Raw genomic sequence first — 13,443 nt, forward strand, 5'->3', positions numbered from 1 at the left:
TACCCTGCAGCCAGGGTTGAGAAGCACTTGAGATGCACAGGCTGTAGGTGCCTGAAGAATGCTCTTTGGCCTCTCTCTGCTCAGAAGTCATGCCTGAGTCTCTGATCTGAAGACACAATAAACAGGGAGCTGAGCTTCTTTTTCTTTCAGACCACAGCAATCTTCTCTTCATTCCTCAAAGTTAGGAGAACATCAGTCCCTTTCTTGGGATTCTGCTTTAATTTAGGTGATTGGGGAAAGTCTTCGCAGTAGGTGGTAATGGTGATTCCTCCTGGAGGTTCAGGGCCCCAGCTGCAGCTGTTCACCTGCTCAGGGAAGGATGACCTCTAGAAACACAGGACATTCTGATGGGAGCAGGAGATCCCTTCAACATCGTCATAGTGTATGGAGCCTCCCTTCCCCACTGATGGTTTCAAAACATATCTAGCCCATGTTGATCAGGGTTCCACAACACCTTCAATCTGTAGTCTTTGCTCACAGAAAGCTATTCTTAGACTGATTTAAAATAATTTCTGATAATTTTTAATAGTCTTTGTCAATATCATCATATGTTTTTTTTTTATCCTCACAATTTTACTGTTAAATAAATGATCAAGTTTCATTACATTTGTTTTCCCTAAGTCATCCTGTAGCTCTTCACTAACCTGGTAGTTTTGAGAACTACATGGGTTGTTGCTACCAAGAACTATGTAGCAGGTCCTCTCAACTCTGCCAGCAATGGCTTTAGTGTGGGAGCCAGTTCTATCACTGCAGCTCAGGAAAAATAAGTTTCGACAATGCTTGCTTCCAGTGTGGAGAACCATTCAGCAAATCTCTGATCTCTAACCACTTGTCCATTGGAAGAATGAGTTAGGAAGACAAAATTAAACTTCTACTGCAGTTTTTCAAAAACTGCTATCAGACAGACTTAGCTTCCATTCTGTGAAGCAGAGAAACATCAGTACACATGACTCCATGAAGGCTTATCTGCTAAGTTCAATATCCATGTATCCCAATGCCTATAAAGAGAGCTGGCACACTTTAAGAGCTGCTTACATGGGTTCAATGTACAAGTGAATGGAAACTACCACCACATTTTTCACAGATGCTTCCAACCAGCAACCCTCTGTCCTAATTGTGCCGCCTTAATTTGTTAAAGTGTCTCACAGCATAACTGCAGAGAAGCATGGATCCTCTCCCTCCACAATGATCAGGGACTCTGCTCCAACTGGGTTTCACCACTCACCCCTATTCAGAAGGCAACATGAGATTCAAGAGATCAGTCCCCAGTCTTAATGCTTTCTAATCTGCCTCCCTTCTTTACTCCCCATGTGAATCCCAGGTGAACTAGAAGATGACCCCATTCTCTTCCCTCCACCTATCACAATACAGAACCCCTTTACCCAAATCCTAAGTAAATGCTCCATGAACTCACTGTGTCAACCTGGCTGAAACTTCCCACTAACTTACAACAAAAATCAAGCCACAAAACCATCCAAAATATCCCCCAGATGCTTCTCCATTCTTATTCTATAGCAGCAGTCCCTAAAGCTAACTGGTCTACTCAACAACTTCTCTTTTTTGCAACATTAATCAAAGAGATTCTAGGGAGCATGCCCTGCCAATCAGAGACCAGAGCAACTACAGTCATTCCCACAGGCAGAACCAGTGCAAACCCTGCCGTCCTGGGGTCACAGGTAGAGATGCTCAAAATCTCACATTAAGCCTTTTGCCAGGTTTCCTGTTCACTATTGAAAATGGAGAATAGAATACTAGCTCCTATATGTCTGGATAAGTATAGTAGATTAGCAAGATATATATTTGGGGACCTCAATTTGAATTCTGTCTCCATATGATATTGGATAGGAAAGTTAAGCTTTGTCATCTGAAAATAGGTATGGTAACACTTACCTAACAGTGTAAAGGGGCAATGGTAGTGGCTAGCATGTACCAAGCATTTAACTAAAATATAAGCTCTGCTAGGACAGAGGTTTTTCTCTGGTCTACTCTCTACTATATCTTCAGTTTCTAGAATAGAGCCTGTCAAGATATAAGTACGTAATAAAATTTTACTGAATGAGTGGTAATTTTTGCTCTGGTAGTGATAGTAATGTTTTAATCGTCCATTATGATTCAGCAATTATTTTCAAGAGCATACTGTATGGTGAATGTGCTAAGGGTCAGCAAAGCCCTCTTAAAATTCAATGCCATTTTAAGGAGAGGAAAGGAGGAGTATGTAGCACACCTGATGGTAAGTGGTAAGTGTTGAAGCTTTGAAAACTCCTGCTTCTATTTCCTCAATGAACAGGAAGCCAATGAACACCAAAAACTAGGATGTATGTTGCACCTTTATTCTTAATGTCCCAGATTGGGAGTTACCAACATGCCCCTCTGGGAATGAAATAATGCATAAAATAAGATATATCTAGAAAAATGAACATTATTCAGCAGGACTAAAAAGAAATGAGCTATCAAGTCATGAAAGGCATGAAGAAAACTAAATGCATGTTACTAAATGAAAGAAGACAATTGAAAAAAAGTAACAAAATTTGTGACTCCAATTAAATGACAATTGAAAAAAGGCAAACCACAGTGACAGTCAAAAGTTCCCAAATGTTTGGGCTTGGAATTAAATGAACAGGTAGAACACAGAGGAAGTCTACATGAATGACAGTATTCTACGTGACTCTATAATGGTAGATATGTGTCATTATGCATTTGTCCAAATCCAGATGATATAAGAGCACAAAGGTGATTCCTAATGAAAACCATGGACTCTGGGTAACAATGATCTGGGAGCGGAGTTCACTGCTGGTACCAAGTGAACCGCTGTATAGGAGGGTATTGATAATGGAAAAGGCTGGGTCAGGGTGGCCAGTGGGGCTGGGGTCAAGTATGTAAGAAATCTCTGTAACTTCCTCTCAATTTGGTTGTGAACTAAAACTACTCAAAAAAATTAAGGTCTTACAAAAAGAGTGAGGTCAGTAAATATGTTGCTGGGAGCCATCTATGAGCCATGGGTAAACTGAGAAATGTTGAAGCCATTAGGCAAGGAAGCCTGGTATCGGGAACTCTCAGTAGTAACCCACTAGTTAAAGAATGCCTGATTCACATGGTGCCCTGCCTAGCTCACCACTGAAGTTCTAACTTAGCTCCAGACGTGGGAGTGACCAGCTGGAGTCAGAGAGCCTCTCCGAGATGAGTGTAACTTGTCAAATGGGAATCAATCTGTTTACTGCAAGACCCCTGCAACACGGAGAAGCAAGCACCCAAACAAGACTCCTCCCCTTGAACCCTTATACCTGCCTTTGGTGTACTCCCCCTTAAATAAAGAATCAGGGCCTTTTTTCAATTGTTCAGTTCCAGTTCCTAACAGGACTGGAAGACCCATCAGATGCTTCTCTTTTTATATCTGATTTCTGGCTCTATCTTTATTTCTGCCTGATTATTTCAGACTTTTTATTTTCCCAGGCAGCTCACATCTCCTGGGCAGGACCCTGCTCTGTTGGGGTGCTGGCAACCTTAATAATACTTGATAATATGTGATGGGTAGAACAAAGGTGAATGTGAAGATCAGAGACAATAATATTAAAACGTGGGCAGCTATCTAAATAGACAGCATGAGAAACTGTAAATGACTTAATATGTTAAATGAAACTCCATCTGATTTATAAATGAATAAATCATATATGCAAAAAAAAGAAAGTCTTATAAGCAGAGGTAACAAAGTTTGGGAATGCACAGTTTTGTGAAAACAGATATTCTGTCCAATCACCACTACTGGGTGTATAGGAGAGTAAAATTAATCTAGGCAGCAGTTTTGTGAACAATACTAATCTGAGTATGTCCTTTTTCTTGAACACTGGGTTGTTTCCCTATATTGAGAATTTACTACCATGTTCTTCTTTATAATATGCTTTTTAATTTCTTACTTTTATGTTTTCCAGTTCATAAATGACACTTCCAATTTTACGTTGGGTTTGGGAAGTGAACATTCCTTGTTCTGCAAGCAGTGGTGAACAGCATGGGGAACTGTCACTAGAATACTTTCTTTCTGAGTCCTTTTTTTCCATCCTCTCCCTTTCAAGTACCTCTAAATACACACACACACACACACACACACACACACAGAGAACCACCACCACCACCTTCTCCACTTCTCTTCTGACTCCTAAACCTTCCACAAGGGCACAGCACACAAGCAATGCTCCTTGATGGCCTCTCTTGTGAGGCACAGATTCCATCTCCACATGGCCTGTGATGCAATTTCTCTCCATATTTTTCACACTCTAAAATTCCATCAACATCAGTGTCATCGTCTCCTTTTCTACACTCTGCAGATTTATGGTCTTTGGGGATTCTTCACTGCCTTTTTAATGGCTTCAGATAAAGTTACAAAATTGAAAAATATTTATATTTAATCTTCCACAGGCACTGGAAACTGACTCATGTGGAACTTCTTGGCAAGCAAACTGAATTGTGCAACTGGCCAGAGCCACTCATCATTTAACCAGGGGTCATTTTTCAATTGTGCATTTGCTCCCTTCCTTTCATCATCAGCCTTTAGCTACCATCTTATTAACCAAAAGAGACACACTTGCCTGTCTGAGGAAATTCTCTTTCCTCTCATTGCACAGTTGCTATGTGAGAGGTCTGTTCCTTGTCCTTTCTTCTCTTCTCTTCCTTCTCTATTAGCAATCTTGTATTTCCGGGTTGGGGCCCCAATTCTCCTATCACCTCTCCTTACACACTCTGTTAGGGAGACCTTATGCACATGCCACCTCTGGCACATTTGTCTTTCTAAAAATATAATGAGCCACAGCAATGTCTACCAGGGTGACTTAAAACAACAAGTGGGGTCTGGGATTTATCTGCAAGGATAAAGAAAGAGCCCACTTCATCATTAGAGTGGTTTTACCTTAAAATTACTTTGTTCCTGCATAAAGAATTAATGCTGCCAGCTTTGGTTCTTACTTTCAATAGTGAAGAGCTGAGTTGGGGGTGTCCACTCCTTCTGCTGCTGCTGCTCTGGACATTTGTAAGATTTTTACATCAAGAAAAGAAATGGAGCAGCACACATCACAGACTGTGCTGAAACCAGGGTGAACCCCAGAGGGACACGCTTAGCAGCCAGGCCCCTGGTGGCTGCTCAGAGTTTGTGCTCAGCTCCCCCTGCAGTTTCTGCCACTGTGTCACCCAGAGCACAGTAATACACAGCCGAGTCTGACTCTTGGACAGAGGCTTTCTCCAAGTGGAAGGACGTGGCTTCTTTATTGTGTGTAGCTTCAAAACCTTTGTTGCTGACCTTATCATTGGCCTTCACAGCTTTCAGGAGGAGCTGTAGACCTTCTCCAGGGTATTGGACATACCAGAAAACAGTAGGGTACCCTGATGTTGTGGCTGAGTAAGTACAGTTTATAGTCAGCAAAGCCCCTTCTGATAGGGTAACTTGGCCTTCCATCTGGGACACTGAGTCTCCACGGATCCTTCCTGGGGAGAAGAGATCTGGGTCATCTTGGTAATAAAACTCTTCGAAAATTTTATGGTTAAATTTTTTTCTGGCATCATAGAAGAAAGAGTCTATTGTAAAAGTCATTTTACTCACCGAGTATCAGGAACATCACCGTCACTAAGCCTGGAGAAGTATCCATCTTTACAATGTTGCTACTAAATAATGTTCTTGATTCTTAACATGAAGAATGTTGAAGTCATAGTGAAAAGATGAGCCTGAAGTTACAATTCACGCAGGAAGTTAGTGTTAGGAAACTGCGACACCTGGTGGACAGGATCTGAACAGGGAAGAATGACTTCTTGGACTCCTTTCAGAAGTCAGAACTGTGCCCTCACCCTGACCTCATTTATAAGCACATATTAATCTTCAGGTGGCCCTTGTAAATATAAGTGACAGCTATCATTACATCTATGGTCTTCTTTATTCTTCTCTACGTGGCATTGAAATGCTTTACTAGATAATCCTAGGGTGTCTCTATTCCCAGAAGATATCAATATGGGCATTTTAATATAAGCTGTTATAAGCACAGCAATAATTGTGGGTCAACCTATAATCCATGGAAATGTCACAAAAGCATTATAGGAAGTAATAAGAAGTCAAGTAATCGAGTGACTGTGTTTTTCAGCACTGTACCCCACATACGGAGTAGTAACTGACATTTACTAGGTGCACAATTCAAATTTGTTGAATGAGGCTGAAAACATGACTGGCTGGCCTTGGTTGAGAAATCACTACTAGGGGAAAGATCCTGTTCCCTGGAGTTCTCTATCCACAGATTCAGATAAAGGAGCTCCATAGTTCAGAGTCAATCTGTAACAGCTTCACAGATACAGACATAAGTATGATTTATTAGCCCAGATATCATTTGGAAGCCAGATGCAAAAAGACAAGCATCACCTGTTTTCTCTCATGTAAGTAACTTAAAAAAAGAAAAGAAAGTAAGAAATGACCTGAAAGTAGAAGAGTGACTATCAGAGAAGTGAACAGGACTGGTGAAGGGGCAGCAGTGCAGTGTACAGGAGGGTAAAATAGTGGAGAGTAGACAAGATCAAAGCACAGTATATTCATGTATGGCAATGTCACAGTGAAACTTCTTAAAATTTGTACAATTAATGTGTATTAATAATTATATTTTTAAAAACAAAAAAGATATCCAGGCCCAAATATTTTTGAGTCCACATACTCCTTTCTCTCTACCACATTATTGCCTTCCAGGTCACACTGCCAGAAACTGACACAGAACTATTCTAGAAATTCTGGAAAATTAGTTACAAATTCTATTCTGATATATGATAACAATGCAAAATAGGTTGGGATGATGCTGGGTTGGAAAGAAACAGTATAGCATAGAGTTTCACTTTTTGAAAGTAAAAAGCTTTGCACAGATGAATGGTTGCACAACAGTGTGACTGTACTTAATACCACTGGACTGTACACATAAAAATGTTGGAGTGGTAAGCCTCATATTATACATATTTTACTACAATTTAAAATACTTTTTTAAAAAATTGTAAAGATTCTTCCCACATCCCTGCTTTCCAAATGCAAATATAATAGGAAGTTACAATACAGGATTGCTCATCAACCAAACACTCAACCACCACAAATCTGATTTTAGGGGATGAGAAAGTGGGGTTAGACATGGAAGGAGAGAATGAAGATTTGGTATTGTGGGATATTGATGGAGCACAGAAGACCTAAGGTGTACAAAATGAATCACATGATAGCATCAAATGATTTTGGAGGAGAGGTAAAGAGACGGACAAGAGCAGAGAAAAGAGATTTCACACTCTGCCCCTTGCATTGCCCCTCAAAGAGCCAGTAATTATTGATCATTTTATGGGTAAAATTGGTACTAGGCAGGTAGACTTAGCATATGGAAACTAAGCTCCTTTGTGCTAAATGCTATTAAAAGGCCATGTAAATGGAAAAAGTTCTCAGGTCAAAGTTTGTCGTACACAAGGTACTCATTGACTATTTTGAATAAATATGATATTTAAGTGAATACAGTTTTAAAAATCAAACTGCATTATTCTGTTAATAAGCTGCCTTTTGTTTTTTTAAGTTCTGAATTTAAATACTTGCATCTTTGTTCAAGAATTAGTACTTTTTATTTTGCTATCACTTTAAGTATTAGATTAAAGTTGGGCTAGCTCCATAAAATAAAATCTCATTGTCTAGGTAGTGAATACATACTGAATATTCACCAAACCTTGAGAGGGAGAAAATCTTAGCTATATAATCAATGATTTCTTTGTATTTGGAATACTGATAAAAATAAACACATAAAAGAAAAATTTTAATGAAAATGTTTACATACATATGAGTATGTAACAAAAATGGAAATTTAATTGAAGATAAATATAAGAAATTATATTTATTTGAAGAACATAAAAGGCCTTTTGTAAGTTGAGAAAATTAGGAAAGAAGATAGCAGATTAGAGGAAGGGTCCACCTCACAGCAATTCCTCAGCACCATACTTACAATGTGGGAATACTGCTCCCCCGTGAGGTGGGTAACAAGGGAACTCACTCAAACTCAGTACTGTACTGTAAAAAATATTGTAGAGACACAAAATGTCCAAAACTTAGAACAAAATGTAAAAATAATGCATTAGAAATGCACCAGCTTGGCTGTGGGTGGCCAAAGAGGGGAGGGGTAAGCAGTGGCATTGAGAAGATGGCATGGACAATAACCAAAAAAAAAATACTAATTTTTTTAAAAAATGTATTTTTTGGCTTGGGGGGACCTGTGTATTAGAGCAGGAGGCTAAATTTAATGAACATAGAGTCAGTGGGGAAAGTGGTTCATTGAAACCAATCAAAAATTACTCAGGGAGCTGGGGTTGCAGCTCAGCAGTAGAGCACTTGCTTAGCATGTGTGAGGCTCTGGGTTCAATCCTCAGCACCGCATAAATATAAATAAATAAATAAAGGCATTGTGCCCAACAACAACTAATGTGTGTGTATGTGTGTGTGTGTGTGTGTGTGTGTGTGTGTGTAAATTACTCAGGACCAGAGCAGATAGTTCAGCAGGATCTGAGATTGCTGGCCCAGAGATGACTACAGGCCCAACCTGGGAACTGCTAATAAATACTGCCCAGTAGTGAGCAGAGTCAAAGCAGGGACACAGAAAGGAAGTAGCCAGCAGTTGCATATTCTGACCTTCAGTGTATGCTTGAACCAGAGTGAATAAAATAGGCACAAAGAAAACCTTTGTTGTTGGCATCCCATAGGAGTCATTAGGAAGACACCTATAGTGCCCACTCAGGAGTGTCTACACTCCAGAGCTGCTACCTGGTAATTCACATTCATAGCATTGAACGTGAAACCTGTGGAGGGATTTTTATGCCCTAAAAGTGGATTTTACTGGAGGCTCCAGACATCCAGATGTCCAGCACAGACTGGCAGCTCCCCAGCAATATGAGGTGTGGATCAAATCTCAAATACCTACCAACAGAGTTCCAAAGTTCACTCACGATTAAACCCCAACCAGTGGACTTCAAATTTAGAACTCTGCATAACCCCTGCCCCGTACAGAATTATAGAATTCATGAGCACTCCCCAGTCTATCCAACCAGAAGCTAACCCCTACTACACCCCACTGGAAGCTAGGTGATGAACACACAGACATTGAACTTTATAACCCAGCCCTTGATCCAAGGGCTATAGAGCCTAAATAAATATAAAGAATAAAAACCCATTCCTGACAGCAGTTTTGACCAACATAGTGGAAACAAGCCCTCTAGTTCTCATTAATTTTTTTCTTTTTCTTTATCTCTTACTTCTCTATATGCCCATTTTTACTCTTTTTTTAAAATTTAACTCTTGAAAATTTTTCAAACATCATTTTAACATATTGTATTTTTAAAAATTTTTCCATTATGCATGATTGTGTGTGTGTGTGTGTGTGTGTGTGAGTGTGAGTGGGTGTGTGTGGTTATGTGTTCTCACTGCATAATATTCATACATTTACTTTCACATTAACAAGTTTCTTCTGCACACATTTATTATTTAACCTTGATTTGACTTAAGTGCAGTACAATTATACAAGAGTTTAAGTTGTTTCTATCTCACCTTTGCTGGTTTGTTCATACCTTGGTTATTTTCCCTCCTGTTCCTTCTTCCTCTCTTTTTTAATTATTTTCTGTTAATTTGTCATTTCTTTTTCTTTACTGCCAAAATCTGCTGTCTCCTGTCTCTCCTCTGATCACTTATTACAATATTTCAAGATTTCTCTCACCTTCCTACTCTATTTTCTCTTATGTAAGAAACTGTAATCCCATTAATAATACAACCATATAATTATGTAATTCCTACCCCATTCATGTTGTTGTGATTATTAACACAGTGGACAACATAGTAGACACCTGCTCTCACATGTCCGATCTTATTGTGTTTTTTATTGTTGGTACTGATGTTAAATACTAACATCATCATTCCTATAGAGGATGCAATAATTGTTATAGATATCAAAGTAGACAACAGACACTTGAGACTGTACATCCATCGGTGGTATTAGTGCTAACACTGGTTCCCCACTCCAAGAGGGACTGAAAAATGATTACTACACTTCAAAGTCACAGAATAGATATCCTGCTGCAGAGAAATCTCACATCTCAGCCAAGCAACAGTGGCCCTCACCTCACAGGTGATCTAACCCCGCTTGAGCCTTAACATTACTTTAAATCACAGAATTAGGGAGACAAAAATCTCAAAGCAACAACCAGGACTCAAGGAGGAACAACCAGAGGGGGACTTCTAGTTCCATCCCTTGACATCTACTCATATAAAACAAAAACAGAAAGAAGCTGCCCCCAAAAAATAGCTACACACAAAAGAACAAGTATATAAAATAGAAAACAGAATCTACCTCAATTGATGTGCAAGTCTAAGACCTCTGAAAACATGAGGAAACAAGCAAAAAAAAATTACCCCCAAAATTCACATTCCCCAACAAAAGGATTCTGCAGATATAGAAATGAAAAAAATTCCAGAGAAAGATTATAAAAAACTGATTAGAAAAACATTCAATGAACTAAAAGAAAATCTAAGGAATGAATTAAGAAAGAAAATACAGGAGATAAAAGAACACATCAATAAAGAAATAGAAACATTTGAAAAGAAACCAACCAGAAATCCTGGAATTGAAAGACAAATCAAATTAAAGATTTATTTGAAAGCATCACCAACAGATTAGCTTACATAGAAAACAGAACTTCAGCCCTTGAAGATGGGATACATGAACTTGAGTACATGGGATATAATAATGGAAAAAGAAATGATATAACATGATAAGAATATACACGAACTCTGAGACAACATCAAGAGAGCAAACCTAAAAAGGAGATTTCAAGCAAAAAATGAATCAGAAGCTACAAAAAAGACTGCTACATCCTGGTAAGGGGAACAATCCAACTAGAACATATAGCAATAGTAAGTATATATGCCCAAAATGTCAGTGCACCTAATTGTATTTAAAAAAATTCTCCTGGACATTATATCTCAGATAGACTCATTACAATAATTCTGGATAATTTCAAAACACCCTTATCACCAATAAACAGGTCATCAGAATATAAAATAAATAAAATAATTTCAAACCTAAATAATACTATGAATTAAATTCATCTAATATATATTTACAGAATATTTCACCTCAAAACACCTGAATATTTTGTCAAAACACCTTCTTCTCAGCAGTTCATTAAACATTTTCCAAAATGTACTATATTGTAGGTCACAATGTAAGTTTTAGCAAATACAAAAAACAATTAATATAATCCTGTGCCTCCCATCAGATCATAATGACATGGAACTAGAAATCAACAATAAGAAACAACAGAAACTACACAAGCACAAGGAGATCGAATAATACTTTTTTTAAATAAATAAATCAAAGAAGAAATCAAGAAATGTTTTGAAATAAATGAGAACAGAGGTATAATATAAAAGCATTTCAATAAGAAAATTTATAATATTGAGTGCTTATATAAAAAAAGATAATAAATGAATTTATGTTCCAACTCAAGGCTTTAGAAAAAGAACAAACTAATTCCAAACTCAGTAAAAGGAAATAATTAAGATTTAAAGCCAAAAATAATAAAATTGAGAAGAAAAAAATACACAAGATAATGTAATAAGGAGTCTTCAAAAACATAAATAACCCTAAGCCAAACTCACCAAGAGAAAGAGAAAAGACCCAAATCAACAAAATTATAAATGAAAATGCAGATATCACCACAGAAACTTCTTGGATCCAAAGAATTATTAGAAATTGCTTTGAAAATGTATACTCCAATACACTGGAAAATCTAGAAGACACTGAAAAATTTTTTACACATAAATGACTTGCCCAAATTAAAACAAAAAATATAGAAAACCTAAACTGGCAATTATCAAAGAATGAAATTGAAAAAGCAATTAAAAGCCTTCCAAGAAAGATAAGCTGAAGACCAGATGGATTTTCAGCTGAATTTTTCCAGACCTTTAAAGAAATAATACCAATCTTTCTCAAATTATTCCATGAGATTGAAAGGGAGGACACACTCCCAAGTACATTCTATGAAGCCAGTATAACCCTGATACCAAAACCAAAGGCACATCAAGGAAAGAACAGTACAAATCAAAAACCTTGCTGAACACAGATGTAAAAATCCTTAATAGAATATTAGCAAACTGCATACAAAAATACATCAAGAAGATAATACACCATGTTCAAGTGGATTTTATCTCAGAAATTCAAGGTTGGATGAAGAGACACAAATCAACAAATGTAATTCAGCACATAAATAGAACTAAGAATCAAACTGAAACTAGAATTAAATAGATATTAAGACAAATAAAAATAAGAATCACATGATCATCACAATAGATGAAGAAAAGAACTCTGATAAAATCCAGCACCTACTCAGGTCAGTAATTCTGAAGAAGCTACCTATAGAAGGAAATGTCCCTAGAATAGAAGGAACATTCCATTATATTAGTAATGGCACCAGCATCTTTAACAAGAAACCTAAAACTCAAGAAATAAAACCAAGAATCAATAAATGTGATGACAACCAGGGGCAGTGGTGCACACCTGTAATCCCAACAGCTCAAGAGGCTGATGCAAGAGGATCACAAGTTCAAAGCCAGCCTCAGCAACATAGCAAGGCCCTAAAGTAACTTAGACCATGTCTCTAAATAAAATATTAAAAAGTGCTAAGGATGTGGCTCAGTGGTTAAGCACCCATTGGTTCAATCTCTGGTACAAAAAAAAATGGGATGCCATCAAATTAAAAACTTCTGCACAGCAATGAAAATGATTAAAACTGTGAGGAGTGACTGTACAGAATGGGATAAAATCTTTGCCAGTTGCTACTAGAACAAGAGATTAATATCCAGAATATATAAAGAACTCAAAAAATGTAATAAAAAGAATAATTTATTCAACAAATGGGCAACAGAACTAAACAGATATTTCTCAAAATAAAATACAGAAATGAACAAATACAAATATGTATTTGTATAAAAATAAAAATGTTCAACATCTTTAGCAGTCAAATAAATGTAAATCAAAAATACACTAAGATTTCATCTCACTCCAGTCAGAATGGCAATGATCAAGAACACAACAACAATAAATGCTGGTGAAGACGTTGGGGAAATGCACACTTGTACACTGTTGGTAGGACTTCAGACTGGTACAAGTACTCTGCAAAAAGCAATGTGAAGAGTCCTCAAAAAACTAAGAATTTAACCACCATGTGACTGAGCTATCCTACTCTTTAAAATTTACCCAAATTTTAAATTTAAGAATCAAAATCAATATACTATAACAATTCAGCTACCTTGATGTTTATAGGAGTACAATTCACAATAACTAAATTATGGAGTCAACTTAGATGACCATAATAGTTGAATAGATTTTATATATATAGTATATAATTTCATATATATATATATATATA

General features: G+C 37.3%; 1 gene segment (V, D, J or C); it reads right to left on the reverse strand.

Moving 5' to 3' along the window:
- Positions 1-5,120: 5,120 nt before the first annotated feature.
- Positions 5,121-5,678, reverse strand: LOC107144235. The segment is given in 2 exon segments: positions 5,121-5,469; positions 5,585-5,678. Coding segments are annotated over 2 exon segments (387 nt in total).
- Between the last annotated feature and the right edge of the window lie 7,765 nt (positions 5,679-13,443).

Source organism: Marmota marmota, unplaced genomic scaffold (genome assembly GCF_001458135.2).
Source record: "Marmota marmota marmota unplaced genomic scaffold, marMar, whole genome shotgun sequence".
Lineage (NCBI taxonomy): Eukaryota > Metazoa > Chordata > Mammalia > Rodentia > Sciuridae > Marmota > Marmota marmota.